A 15,088-nucleotide genomic window follows, 5' to 3' on the forward strand; every position below is an offset into this window, starting at 1 on the left:
GTCACTCGACCGGAAGTCAGGACTCCAGCCCCTGTGGGAGTCGCGGCAGTCCGAGTCCGTGTCTTCGCAAGGCGGGTGGGAAATGTGACGGCGGCCACGTGGACGACCCCGTGGACTGGCGGGTGTACTTCTTCGTGGGCCTGGTGGCCATCGGGTGTTACCTTAACGGGCTGCAGGGGGACTTTGTGCACGACGACATCCCCGCCATCACGATGAACAAGGACGTGCTGGGGTTGAGTTCGGTGGGGCAGGTCTTCCGGAACGATTTCTGGGGCACGCCGATGGCGGACGTCGGCAGCCATAAATCGTACCGGCCGCTGACGACGCTGACATTTCGGTGAGTAGTGAAAGTTGTGATGGGTTGTAGTAGTTGTGGGGCTAGGGTGTAATTTTACGTAATGAGTAGGAGGGACAGCGAATACATACATTATACATTATTATTATACATTTGAAATTGAGTATCCGTTCTATAACCTTATCCGTTTTATTGGGTTTATATGACGAGAAAAGTTAATAATTCAACAATTGTTTTCAAACAATGTTCAAGTTGAAAATTAAAATTTGTAACCCAACACTTCAACAGAATGGTTTTTAACTTGTGCCTCTTATTAAAAAATAAACATTATGAAATTTAACGACTATCAAAACCTAACAAAGGCATAAATCTGAGACAATTCTGATAACATTATTCCGGAGCCACCAAAGCTTCTACTCTATTGACTTGTTATTTCCACCCACCCAAATCTCGATGCCTGAAAATATGTTCCAATCAACGACGGCACATTCTCCGTCTGTTAATTAACATACCCTGCCAACATAACTCCCCATAATTGTCCTTTCCATGCTGAGCAATTTCATCCCTCCCCCTTCTCTAGCTACCCTCATCATGGGTGTGGTTTGCCCTTACTGTGGGAAAAACCTCATCAAAGGCTCCGAGAGATTGATCAGCAGCTGTCGCCAGGACGTAAATGTATTATGCTGGAGTTTTCCTCAACCCCAACCCCCTCCCCCAGAAAGTAGGCATTCGGTTAGTGTGTAGGAAAAACCAATTTCTCCTCATGTGCTGGGGAAGGTCCCATCTGGTTATATCATGAATTGCCTGCCGCTCCCTACCAGATATGTACTCGTGTTTCCCAGTTGAAAGGGCCGAAGGGAGCGGAGAAAAAGAGTTTACACCATTTAGATAAACCATAGCTGTTCAACTCTTTGATCTTCGCTCACTCGTGCACTCGATGTGACTTATCGCGTGGTGTTTTATTTTCAAAAAGTGTCAAACATTTCATCACACAAAGATTACATTGTGAGCAGCAGCTTACCCTTTCCATACCCCCAGCTGAATTGTTTACAGGAAGTACTTAAGCATGGTGGTTTCCAGCTTCTTCCCTTTTCAGTTTCAACTTCAGTTTCAACATCAATTTCAAATAAAATTTTGATTTAAATTTCAAATTTAATTTCAACTTAAATTTCAAATTTAATTTCAACTTAAATTTCAACTTCTATTTCAACTTCAATTTCAACTTCAATTTCAGCTTAAATTTGAACTTCAATTTCAGTTTTCATTTCAACTTTAATTTCAACTTCTATTTCAACTTAATTTCAATTTAAATTTCAACTTCAATTTCTACTTCAATTTCAATTTTAACTTCAATTTAAGCTTTTCTTCGAAAATAATCAAATTTACATAATTTACAATATAAGTACCAAACGAAGCGAAATTTTGTACGCTTTTCCACTTTAGTACAGTTTGTTTGGAAAATAGGTACTAAAATTCTCACAAAATACCGTATTTTTTCGAAAAAACGTAAATGTTCATAATTTTGATACCCATACAATATGCATATTGTAAATTTTGAAAATATTAGAATTTTCGAAAAACTACGGTATTTTGTAAAAATTTCAGTATTTTCGAAAAAATACGGTATTTTGTGAAATTTTTAGTATTTTCAAAACAACTCTAATAAAGTAAAATAGCATACAAAATTCTCGAGTAGGAATCTCGTAAGCGAGAACGCCAAGGCAATGCTGTAGAGCGAATTATTTGATTTGAAACCATTTTTTTTTTAATTTGAGTATTTTTGAAAAAAAACGGTATTTTGTGTTTTTTCTTGTATTTTCCAAACAATCCAATAAAAATGAAGTAGCATACAAAATTTCGCTTTGTTCAATTCAATTTATTTTATTAGTAAATAATCAATTCATGTTTAAAAAAAAACTTTTTTGTATGGATCGTGGAGAATCGCCATACCCCCCCCCCCCACGTGTCCACGTGGTTTATGGATGGTCCCTATCAAACAAAGTGAAATTTTGTACGCTTTTCCACTTTAGTACAGTTTGCTTGGAAAAAGGTACTAAAAATTTCACCAAGTTGCGTATATTTTCGAAAATACTTCAATTTTCATAATTTTAATACCCATATGGGTCATTCCAGGTCAACTGGGTACACTTTTGGACTCGACCTTCACCGATTTGGACCAAACTTTAAGGAAACGTTCATCTATCGATAGTTAACAGAAATACCAAGTTTTGTGCTGATTGGACCATCCCTTTTTTTGGCACCGCCCTCCTTTTTTGCGATTTTCTAAAATGTTTGTATTGCGCAGTAAAATCGCTGTTTCTCGTCAAAAGTTCATTTTAGTTTGAGGTTTACATTGATTATCATGTAAAATTGTTCAAGGAACACGATGGTGATAAAATAAAACAAATTAAAATATAAAGAATTGATCAAAACTTAATTTTAAGACTTAAAACGTTAAAATATAGTGTAAGGGGGCATTCAAGGGTTGAAATTTTATTTTCATCAAATTCATTGGACAATTTTCTATAAAATGCAATCTGTAGTATGTCTTTTGCTCAAATAGCTGCAAAATTATGATTGAAAGAAAAACAAAAAAAAGAAAATCGTCAAAAAAGGGGGCGGTGCCAAAAATAGAGGCATGATCCAATCAGCACCAAACATGGGATTTCTGTTAACTATCGATAGATGAACGTTCCCTCCAAGTTTGTTCCAAATCGGTGAAGGTCGAGTCCAAAAGTGTACCCTGTTGACCTGGAATGACCCATATGGGTATTAAAATTATGAAAATATAAGTATTTTCGAAAATATACGCAACTTGTTGAAATTTTGTTTTTGTTCGGCCCAATCGTCCAGTGCCCTACGTTGTGCATTACTGCGGGGACGTCCGGAACTAGAAACGAAACGAATATTACGACGGCGGACGAAGACACCACTGGGAGGACGGTACAATAAAATAAAACACGACGACTTTCTATGTCCCCTCAACCCCCGCCCCCCCCCCCCCCATGCGACAGGGGGTGATAAATAATCTCCGATAATAGGGTCCGCGACCCAACATACCCAATTGACCTGAAATGACCCATATTGACAATATTAAATAAATTAGTATTTTTGAAAAAAATCGGTATTTAGTGAAAATTTTAGTATTTTCCAAACAACTCTAATCAAGTAAAATTATATTCAAAATTTTGCTTCGATTCGTTCCCATACTGTAAATTTTGAAAATTTTAGTTTTTTCGAAAAAATAAACTATTTTGTGAAAATTTTAGTTCTACACTAACAAAGTAAAAAGACATGAAAATTTCGCTTTGTTTGATACCCATTTTGCACATTTGGAAAATTTAAATATTAAAAAAAACGGCATTTTGCGAAAATTTTAGCATTTAAAAAAAATACTAAGGTGCAAAAGTATGCAAAATTTTGCTTCGATTGATACCCATTGAAAATTTGGAAAATTTGAGTCTTTTCGAAAAAATACGGTATTTTACGAAAACTTAAGTATTTTCCAGAAAAAATATTTAATAAAGTGAAACAGCATACGAAATTTTGCTTCGATTGATACCTATGTCGCAAATTTTGAAAATTTGAGTATTTTCTAAAAAGTCTACGTAGTTTATAGATGGTCCCTTTGAAACTTACTCAATTTTCAAAAAAAAAAAATCCTTGTTAAAACAATGAAAATTCATCATGATATGATTACAGTCCAGACTCAATTATCCGAAGCTCTTAGCAAATTTCACTCCGGATAATCAAAACTTCAGTTGATCGAATCAGGGATTTTTTTTTTCGTTATCATAATTTTGATTGATGAACTTAAGCATGACCCTTAAACTACTCTAAAAGGATTTAGAATATTTAAATCAAAGATGGCGGCCAATATGGCGATGATGAAATATTGAAAAAATGCATTTTTTTTATTTTACATGTAATCAACCATTCAAATTTGACTGAAATGGGGTCGCAAAATTCGAATTTGATGTCCCATACAAACCTTCGGATAATCGAACTTTGGATAATAGATACTTTGGATGATCGAGGCTTCGGATAATCGAGTTTGGATTGTATCGAAATAACGATAACGATAACAATTATCGTTATCGTTTGACAATAATGTTATTGACGATAACTTTTTCGGTTAACAACCTTGATCTCAACTTTAATTTTAGCTTCAGTTTTAATTTAAATCAATTTCAAAATATTAGAATTCTTTTTGAGCTGCTTTAATTGTCAGATTCTTAAATTTTCCATGATTTCCAAAAAAAAATACACCCTGTCCATTCTACATAAATATTTCACTACAACCCTCCAATCCCATCCATCACCCACACTTGAAACCTCGCCGTTATTTGTGTCAAGTGTTGATCTTTTTTCTTCCACCTCGTTCCCCCACCAAACTCTCGGCAGCACCTCAACCAGAACGTTTGAATTTCCCTCCTACCGCTTCTTTCCACCCAAAGCCTCCCCTATCTTTCCCAGCCGCCTCGTTGTAACATTGTGGTGTTCCACTTCAAAGTTCAACCTTCTTCCTAGTCTCCGTTGGCATTCCAGGACACTAGCGAGGGAGAGCCTCGTTGCTATATCCTAGCAGGGATGAACGATGATGCCACCAAAGGTTGGGGTGCGGGGGAGACCACGCCGAGATCGTTGCCATAGAAAATGATAAATATCTCCAATCAATGTTATTTCTGTATAAATCGTACCGATTTCAGAGCATAATAAAAAAAGATTGATGGGTTGAGTGGGGCAGAGTGGGAGGGGCTAGGAAAACTCGATACAATTTTCTGCTCATAGCTCGACGATGAGGGTATTTACTGAATACATGCCTCACTTACTTGACATGGGATGATTATTGCAACCTTTGTCTGCATCGATTTAATTGCAACCGCTCCCTGATGCTCTGTTCACCAGAGTTGAAGAGGGTTCAAGTGGGGAACGAGGAGCAGCAGCAGCCCTCAATTGGTGTTGATCGGTGGACAATTACAAATTATGGGAACTGATCCGGATGACCTGGATCGGACAGAGGGAGCCCATTCATCTCTCGATGCGAAACTGTGTGGCAAATTATCGATATGAGCCGGGTTTCGGAAAAGTTTACGGGTAATTACGGGGGCAGCCGCAGTGATGAATGGGGATGGATTTCAGCATTGATGGAAATCCGGCATGAAAAGCTGATAATGACGTGTTGTTGCCAGATTATTTTGCTTTTGGGCGTTGAAAAGATTATTTGCAGTTAGTTCTCGGTGGATAAATTCTGAGTACTGAAAATGTGTTCGTTGAACTTGAATAAACAATAAATGAGAACAAACAGTAATTATTCAACGCCGAGTAAAAACTCAAAACATCATCCAACATAAAATACCCACTTTCCCAGCACAACAGCTAAATACACTTTCGGAGAAAAACGTTCTCTCTTCCCAGAAAAACCGCAGAATTGTTTATGCCTCGATGCGTAAAAACAACAACATCACAAACACCCAAGCAAGCAAACAAGCAGGACGCTTTTTCCGAGGGGAGAATTTTCGCATGTGCGATCCCATCAGTACCAGCAGCTTAAAACTTTTAAACTCTACAACCACCGGCAGCGCTGAAATTTTCCGCGGAAAAACTCCACACACACTCACTTGATCCGAAAAAGCCACAACGATCTTTGTGCCCATGCTCGACTCACCACAGCAATGGCATTTACCCAGCGTCGACAAACAGGGCACACATTTTCCGTCCTGCACCCTTGGCAACATATATGGGAAATGAGTATTTACGCTGGGAAATGCTGTTTTTCTCCAGCCCGCATGTTTACGCTCGCGTCTGAAGCTTTTTCGGTGGGGAGGAATTTGGGTTTCAAAATAAAATCATTTAAATGTAGTAAGGTACGTTCTGTTCTTGGTCTCAGTCTGGACTTCTTCTCAATTCCAGGTAATCAGGCAACTTTGACTTTAACTTGATTTATGAATTAGGGTCATGCTTAAAATATAAGGAAATAGGAGCTGTGAAGCATTTCAACATAGTTTAGAGAATTTTAAGATTTTTAAGAATGGAATCATAGGAATAATAGTATTATTTACATTTGAGAGATGCTTACTGAACTCATACAGTCTAGCTTAATCAACTTTTAGAAAGTTATTATGTAACATTTTTCCTTCAATGAATTTACCCAATTTATTAGGCTTCCATAAACTATGTTCCATAGTACTATTAGCTCGAGATGGTCGATTTTTCAAAACAAGGTTTTTTTTTGTTGCACACTTTGTTTTTGTTGAGTGTACTTCAATTTAGTATGGGAATTAGTATGACAAACCTTATTTATATCATTTTGATTTTTATCACCGATTGATTGCATCCACATTTTGCGAATTTAATTTTGAAGTGACCCGAGCAAACGGAAATAACTTGGAAATAACATTTTTGATATTTGAAAATACTAGGCCAATAACATTTTATGTTATTTATAACAAGATTTGTTATTCGTCGTTATTATTTTTTTGTTATCGGATTGTTATTGCAATAACAAACTAATAATATTTTTATTTATTCTTCGAACAAATCTTTGTTATTATTTTTTTGTTATTTTAACAACTAATCCGATCATCCCAATAACAGTTGGAGTTATTCTTCCATAACAAAAAATGTTATTCCCAAGTTGTTTTGGCTTTTAACCAATATCAGACCAATAACAAATTTAGTTATGATAAAATAAACTGTTATTAAACTCTTATCTGCCCACCATTGAAAAAACGGCTAATATCCACTTTTGACAAAAACGAGATATTAGCACCAGGTGGTAGCCCGGGCGGAAAGTGAGTTGGTGGATATAACTTCGAACTATCTTGGCTTGTTTATTCGCATCTTGCTGTAAACTCCTCGAGTTATGACGTCTTTTGAAACCGACTGCGTATCATGGAAAGTATATTCCATGATCATACTGCATTATCTACAGTTGATATTGAGGTGTTAGTGGTAGTTTTTTTAGACTTAGCAAAAATTTCGAAAATTTTATTTTTTCCAAAATTCTACCCGAACATCATGAAATGATTATTTTGACTTTATTTCAAATTTATGCTGGACTTAGAAAAATTAGCAGTCACTGACATAATTTTCAATTTCCGACACTTAGAATAATTTTCATGAGCTGATATTTTAAAGTTTGATTTTATTTATGCTGGACTTTGAAATTTTTGCGTATATTTTTCAATTCGTTACTTTTACAGAAAAAGCATTTTTTTGGGACTTAGAAAATTTTTGGGAGTTTGGAAACATAATAAATTATTTTGATGTTTATTTTTGCTTTGAACCAAAATTTCGGAAAAATCGTCGAAATTGCAGGAAATTTTCGTCCGATTTTTACAAAAACATCAGTTTGTTCCTAAAATAATGTCCCTAACAAAACGTCTTCATTGAAATTTTGAAATTCGAAAGTTGGTTTTTAATAATTATTGATATACCCCCTACAAAAATCGTTCCGGCACTTAGAAAATTTACGGGATCCGTATCACGACAAGATTTTTGGTAGAATTTATTTGATTTTTTGGACTTAGCAAAATTTTGGCTTTCGGCTAGTAAAATATTTTCAACACTTGGAAAATTTTCGAGATGAGGAAACCGAAAAAAAATCGGGACTTAGAATTTTTTTGGGAATTTGGAAACATGATAAAATATTTTGATGTTTATTTTTGCTTTGAACCAAAATTTCGGAAAATTCGTCGAAATTACAGGAAATTTTCGTCCGATTTTTGCAAAAACATCAGTTTGTTCCTAAGATAATGTCCCTAACAAAACGTATTCAATGAAATTTTGAAATTCGAAAGTTGGTTTTTAATAATTATTGATATACCCCCTGCAAAAATCGTTCTGGCACTTAGAAAATTTACGGGATCCGTATCACGACAAGATTTTTGGTAGAATTTATTAGATTTTCAGGACTTTGCGTAATTTTTGCTCTCAGCCAGTTGATAAGAAACATTACCAGGCTTTTTGAAATTTTACTGTGGATTTTTGGACTTGTGCAATTTTAGGAATATTTTCATAAACTTTTATTTTTAATTTAAAAAAATGGAATATAGAGACTTTGGATTTTTCGTGATTTGGAAAATTATTGTGACATTTTGGCAATTCAACGCTTTCTTCACAATTTTTTAATGAGTTTTTTAAGTAAAATAATTTTTCAACATTGTAAAATCTTGTTTTGATGTGAGTGCATATATTCCAGCAATATTACTAATATTTGTGAAGAGGAAGAAGGGGGGGGGGTCTGAATTGTGGCGGGTGCATTAAAAACCAATAAAATTATTTTTGGGATCAAAATCTACTTTATGAACTTGATATGATTTTTGGAAGATTTCAGTTGATTGCTACTATAAACTCAACTTGATGTGGCATTGTTGGTCAAATAAACTCAACAAGATTTTTCGCAGATACGCCTCGAACAATTTATGTTCGTAGCCATGTTCGGTTATCTCTTAACCATACCCTGGGGTGAACTTGACTTGTTCGTGTTTTTACGAACATGGGTAGATTTTTCCAAGATGCAACTTTCTGCCCGGGAGAGGATGTTCCAACGCATCTTCTGGAACTTGAATTTTACTGAAATAGTGTTTAGACTTGGCTGCCGATGCGAAAAACCAAACGGCTAATATGCCACTCTTATGGGAAAATACCTTGACGGAGATTTTGTGACAAACACTAAAACGCGTTTTTCTCGGAATACTTGATTTGGCATAATAGCCGAATTTTCAATTATGGGCAGTTATGCAAAAATTGATTTTTCAGGAAGATTCCATAACATTTTCTGTTATTTTAACAATATTTGTTATTGAAATGGCATGAATTTTGTTATTACCGTCTGCCCGGGACAATGGAAATTTGTATTGAAATGCCTCATTTTTTGTTCTTGATTTTGTTTCACTAATATTTTTAGAGCTCTCTCAGATTTCGGTCATTCGTTTTTTTATATTTTTTAATCCGGCTGAAACTTTTTTCGTGCCTTCGGTATGCCCAAAGAAGCCATTTTGCATCATTAATTTTCCATACAAATTCTGCACTGTCCATACAAAAATGATGTATGAAATTCAAAAATTTGTATCTTTTGAAAAAATTTTTGGATCGATTTGGTGTCTTCGGCAAAGTTGTAGGTATGAATACGGACTACACAAGAAAAAAATGATACAGGGAAAAAAAAATTTTGTGATTTTTTATTTAACTTTTTGCAACTAAAACTTGATTTGCAAAAAAAGTATTTTTAATTTTTTCATTTTTTTATATGTTTTAGAGGACATCAAATGCCAACTTTTCAGAATTTTCCAGATTGTGCAAAAAATCTTTGACTGAGTTATGAATTTTTTAATCAGTACTATTTTTTTCAAAAAATCGAAATGCTGGTCGCAAAAATTTTTCAACTTCATTTTTCGATGTAAAATCAAATTTTCAATCAAAAAGTACTTAAGTGAAATTTTGATTAAGTGTACCGTTTTCAAGTTAAAGAAATTTTTAGATGACTTTTTTGAAAATAGTCGCAAATTTTCCTTTTTATAATAAGTGCACATGTTTGCCCATCTTTGAAAAAAATATTTTTGAAAGCCTGAGAAAATTCTCTATATTTTACTTTATTGAACTTTGTTGATACGACCCTTTGTTGCCATGCAAAGGTTTGAAAACAGGAAATTGATGTTTTCTAAGTCTCACCCCAACATCCCACCATTTTCTGATGTCGATTTCTCAGCAACTAATGGTCCAATTAGCAATGTTAAAATATGAAACATTCGTAAAATTGTCCGATCTTTTCAAAAAAAAATATTTAAAAAAAACTTTGAACCAACATTAACATTTTAAAAAGGCGTAATATTGAATGTTTGGCCCTTTTGAAATGTTAGTCTTGATTTTTATTTTATGAAAATATTGTATTTGACAGATCGGAAAATTTCACGAATCTTTCATATTTGAACATTGTAAATCGGACCATTGTGCCGCCCATGTGGATCAATCGTACCGCGCACTGGACTCACAATCCAGCGGTTGCTGGTTCGAATCCCGCGGTGGGCGTTCTTAAATTCTTTGTGTAAATATGGGTAACCAGCGCCGTCGCTCCGTGCCGTACTCAAACACTTAGGAGCCCAGGGCGGCTTAGAAAACATAGAAATCATAAATTTTCCTGTTTTTTAACCTTTGCATGGCAATATCTCAGGAACTAAGGGTCGAATCAACAAAGTTCAAAAAAGCAAAAGATAGAGAATTTTCTCAGCATTTCAAAAATATTTTTTCAAAAGTGGGCAAACATGTGCACTAATTTAAAAAATGAAAAGCTGCGACTATTTTCAAAAAAGTCTTCTAAAAATTTCTTTAACTTGAAAACAGTTCACTTTATCAAAATTTCACTAAAATACTTTTTAATTGTAAATTTTGATTGAAAAATTTTTGCAACCAATATTTCGATTTTTTTTTTAAATCAGTATTGAATCAAAAATTCATAACTCGGTCAAAGATTTTTTGCACAACCTGTAAATTTCTGAAAAATTGGCATTTTATGTCCTCTTAAACATATAAAAAAAAAAAAATAAAAATAGTGTTTTTTTGCAAATCAAGTTTTAGTGACAAAAAGTTAAATAAAAAATCACCAAAATTGTTTAACCGTGTAACATTTTTTTCCGGTGTAGTCCGTATTCATACCTACAAAATTCCTTCGAAATATATAGATTTTTGAATTTTCACTCATCATTTTTGTATGGATAGCTGCCAAATTTGTATGGAAAATTATATGGGCAAACTAATGATGCAAAATGGCTTCTTTGGGCATACCGAAGGCACGAAAAAAGTTTCAGCTGGATCAAAAATTACAAAAATTAAAATTGAAGAAAAAAGACCGATTTCGTTGAGAATTGCTCAGCTTTACAATTGAAAGAAAACTCTTGAGGCTCAAAAGGCATAACAAAACTTCATTCTTTTTTATTTGCTTTTTTGATTTTCTATATAAAATCGAGACAGTCTAGTGACTATATCGGGCAGGAGCAATACTTAGTCTTGAAGCAGTGATTTTTTGGTGAATTATGGTTTAAATGAGACTTAGAAAACTTAAATTTTTTTGTTTCTGTTTTCATTTATTCGCTGTATTTCAGAAACCAGAGGAGCAATCTTCAATGGCAATTTTCTGAAATCAAACATTAAGTGGCTTTATCTTGAAAACGGCAGAAGGGCGAACAATTTGATCAAATCAACAAATATAAATAAAATCCATTTCTTATTTCGGAGAAGAATCATTAGAAAACAGTTTAAAAACAAATGTTTGCAAAATTGTTTTTTCATCTAATAATTCTGCAGTATCTGAATATCTTTTTTCAGAATATCTGCTGTGTTGATAAACATAATTATAAAGTTTGACCATAGCTCAATAGATAACATTTAACACTAAAATACATTCTTTTCGAAAATCTTTTTTTTTTCGTGACAAAAAGTGAAATAATAAAATGAAAAATAATATTTTGGAACATAAATAAAAACTGAAAATTCTCAACAATATCTAGAAATTTTCCTTAAAACACTTGTTTTGGAATATTTTTCATAACATTCGTAGCAAACAAAAAAAAACTTTCGTGGGTAATTCACTACCAACTCACACGAAATCGGGAAAAATTGCCCCGACCCCTCTTTGATTTGCGTGAAACTTTATCCTAAGGGGTTACTTTTGTCCCTGATCCCTGATCCCTGAGGTCCGTTTTTTGAAATCTCGTGACGAATGGTTGGAGCATGCGAAAAAAGAGGTTTTATTTTATCGGAAATTTAATGTACTTTTCGAATCTTCATTGACTCAGAAGGGCAATTTTTTCATTTATAACAAAAATTTTCAATTTAGAATTTCGTGTTTTTTCTAACTTTGCAGGGTTATTTTTTAGAGTGTAATAATGTTCTACAAAATTGTAGAGCAGACAATTACAAAAATTTTATTCATAAACATGAGGGGTTTGCTTATAAACATCACGAGTTATCGCAATTTTACGAAAAAAAACTTTTGGAAGAGTTGGTCGTCCTTGATCATGGCAGTTGAGTAACGAAAAATGGCAGAGTTTTAAAAAAAAAATTGAGTGGTTTCTTTCGATGAAAAATACTTTTTTCGGAATTTCCAATTTTACATAAGAGTACCTTTGACACCAAATTTTAAATCTCATCACCGTTTCAGGTTGCAAATTATTGAAAACATTATTAAAAGGGGTCGTTCCGCCATTCCGTCACGAGATATCAAAAAAACGGAACTCGGATTCGTGATCAGGGACAAAAGTTGGGGTAACTGCTGTGTTAGTTGGCGGAGATTTACCCTCTTGTAAAACTTTTAGTCCTAACGTATAAAGATTTCGGTTTGTAAACTCTTATTGCTTTACATGCCAGCAGCTCAACTTCCCACCAAAAAAAAACCCGAAACATGCTGGTCCGTTTTCACTTCAGAATCGCTGTATGTGTTTTGCCCAACAAAACACCGCCAGGCTACAACTGTGGTCTGTGTTTGCGAACACACCTCTCCACCCATTGCTCCTGGGAGCAGCACACCCCCTTGAAAAGTGAAGTGCGCCGGTGTGACCTGCTGAAAGCTTTCCATGAATATTTATAAATTATGCGGAAACATTAGCCCGCGGCGCAAGAGAACATCGCGCGCCGAGCCCATATATAAAATTGAGCCGCCAAAACGAACGGGAAATTGCGGAACCTGGGTGGTCGTTAGGGATGGTCAGTTTTCCCAAAATATCCCAATTTTCTGCCTTCGTGTTGCGTAAAATTTCACTAACACCACCAGAAGTGCAGGAGGCGCATTTTTCGACCCGCAGACCCGGAGGTTCTAGCCAAAGTTATTAAAGTAAATGAAAAGGGACTCACACGTACAACCGCACCTCGCACACAAACACAAACGTGGGCTCCGAAAAAGCTGGCGCGCCAAAAGGCGGCGTTCTGCTCGTAAACTATTTTCCTCTAACCCTACCACCAGCTCCGGTGGCCATTCCTTTGAAGGACTAGCCTATTTCCATTTGTCTAGAAATGGGATTTTTGCCCGCCACCACCAGGGAGTTCTCGAACTAGAACTTCATTTTGGCGCACACATACAAACAGGGCGGTGCCGGAGGTGGTACAGAGAGTGTGGAGCAAACACATAAACTAGCTTTCATTCGACTTGGTGGAGACCCCCCCCCCCCTTCGGAATGTGACCGCCAGCGTGGTCATTTTTGGTGCAATTAGGGTGGTTCAGTTAGTGGAGAAATTTCATTATGAATTTGCTGAGAGCTTCAAAGATCAGAGGATTCAAATTTGATCGAGGTCAAGAAGTGTTTAATGTACGTACTCAAAATATAAAATATCTTCGTAAAAATATATTTTTTGAAAAAATAAAGTTTGATGGTTTAACGTAACTTTGCCAATATTTCGAAAAAATGTTTTTTTTTCGTTTCAACTAAAGCCGCGTTTTTTAATGAATATCCCCTACCGTAAACCGGGGTGACTATGAAAGAATATAAATTTATTTTCGTAATATTTTCCAACTGGTAAGGTTTGTCTTGAGATTATTATTTTTAAAACATGTACTGGGGTAGCCCACACAAGGTCCAGAACAATTTTTGAAAAAAAGTTTTATCAATATTGTTTAAACAAATTAGTTACGTTAAAAATCTTAGTTTGTATTCCAGGGTGACTTTGATAGTCACAGTTTTTCTTGTTTAAAATCTGATTAGGCCGATGCAAATTTTTTTCAAAGTGTTTTTCCCTCGGCTCTGGAATGGGTAGAATGGGGAAGGGGGGAGGGGTGGCGCACAAAAAATAAAAAATATAAATATTATAATAACAAGCCATATTTTCTACATTTGCATGGAAAAAGTGTTTTAAAATGCATTTTACACTAGTTCAGTTGTTTTGCAAACATAATTTTTCAAAAAATGTAATTTGACGAAAATAAAAATTTCAGCGAAAAATAAACTTCAACAATTTTCAAAAATTCTAAAGATTTTCAAATCAACCCAAACATGCTCAAAATGATGCTAAACGCAGGGGAATGCATTTTATATTGATTTCAGCTGATTGCACTTAAATTTCCATTGAAATATTGAAGTTTTTTGAAAAAAATAATTTTACCAATTTTAAGAGGGGAGTGGAAAAAACTTTAAAATAAAATTTGTACCAGCCTTATAGGTGTATAAAATTAATTTTTACGTCAAATGTACCATCACTAAGGTTGCTAATATAGTTTTCAATGATAAAATCAATGTTTATATTTAATTAACTTAGTTTATATGCTTTTTGACTTAATAGATATTAATTTTAGGTAAAATTGGCAAAAAGTCAGAATTTTGCCTGAAATTCGTTAAAACTAGTTTTGTTTATAAAATTATCGATGCATATTGCATTCAAAACTTAATTCGAAGTTAAAACTTAAAAAAAAATCACATTTTATATGAAATTTATTCAATTGAAAATGCCTGTAAATCTGGAAATATTTTTGAATTATGTTTCAAAAAGCCATAATATTCATTATTTACAAATTTATTTTACCTTCTCATCGGGACTGGCAACACCAGCCAGCAACAGTCAAGTGTTCGGAGCTCTTCAAACTTTTCGATTTTTTCGCCGTAATTTACCGTGATTACCCGCGAGTTTGCTGCTCCAGCATGCCAAGGGCCGGCCGTGGCCGTGGCAGTTCGAGTGCGGCCTCGAAAAACCCGCGAAGCTCATCTACCGGCAGAGTGCAGAAAGGTAAACACACCAACGCCGCATCGACCGCCATCGCGCACGGGAGCGTGCCTAGTGACGTCACCGATCCATCGTTTTTACACGTGT

General features: G+C 34.9%; 1 protein-coding gene across 1 annotated transcript in view; it reads left to right on the top strand.

Moving 5' to 3' along the window:
* Positions 1 to 15,088, top strand: part of LOC6044628 (protein O-mannosyl-transferase TMTC1) — a 181,108-nt gene that overhangs the window by 3,677 nt on the left and 162,343 nt on the right. Inside the window, exon 2 of the mRNA XM_038256541.1 lies at positions 1 to 337. This exon is cut by the window's left edge and continues 547 nt beyond it. Coding sequence (XP_038112469.1) covers positions 1 to 337 — 337 coding nt within the window. The remainder of the gene's footprint in view (positions 338 to 15,088) is intronic.

Source organism: Culex quinquefasciatus, chromosome 2, assembly GCF_015732765.1.
Source record: "Culex quinquefasciatus strain JHB chromosome 2, VPISU_Cqui_1.0_pri_paternal, whole genome shotgun sequence".
Lineage (NCBI taxonomy): Eukaryota > Metazoa > Arthropoda > Insecta > Diptera > Culicidae > Culex > Culex quinquefasciatus.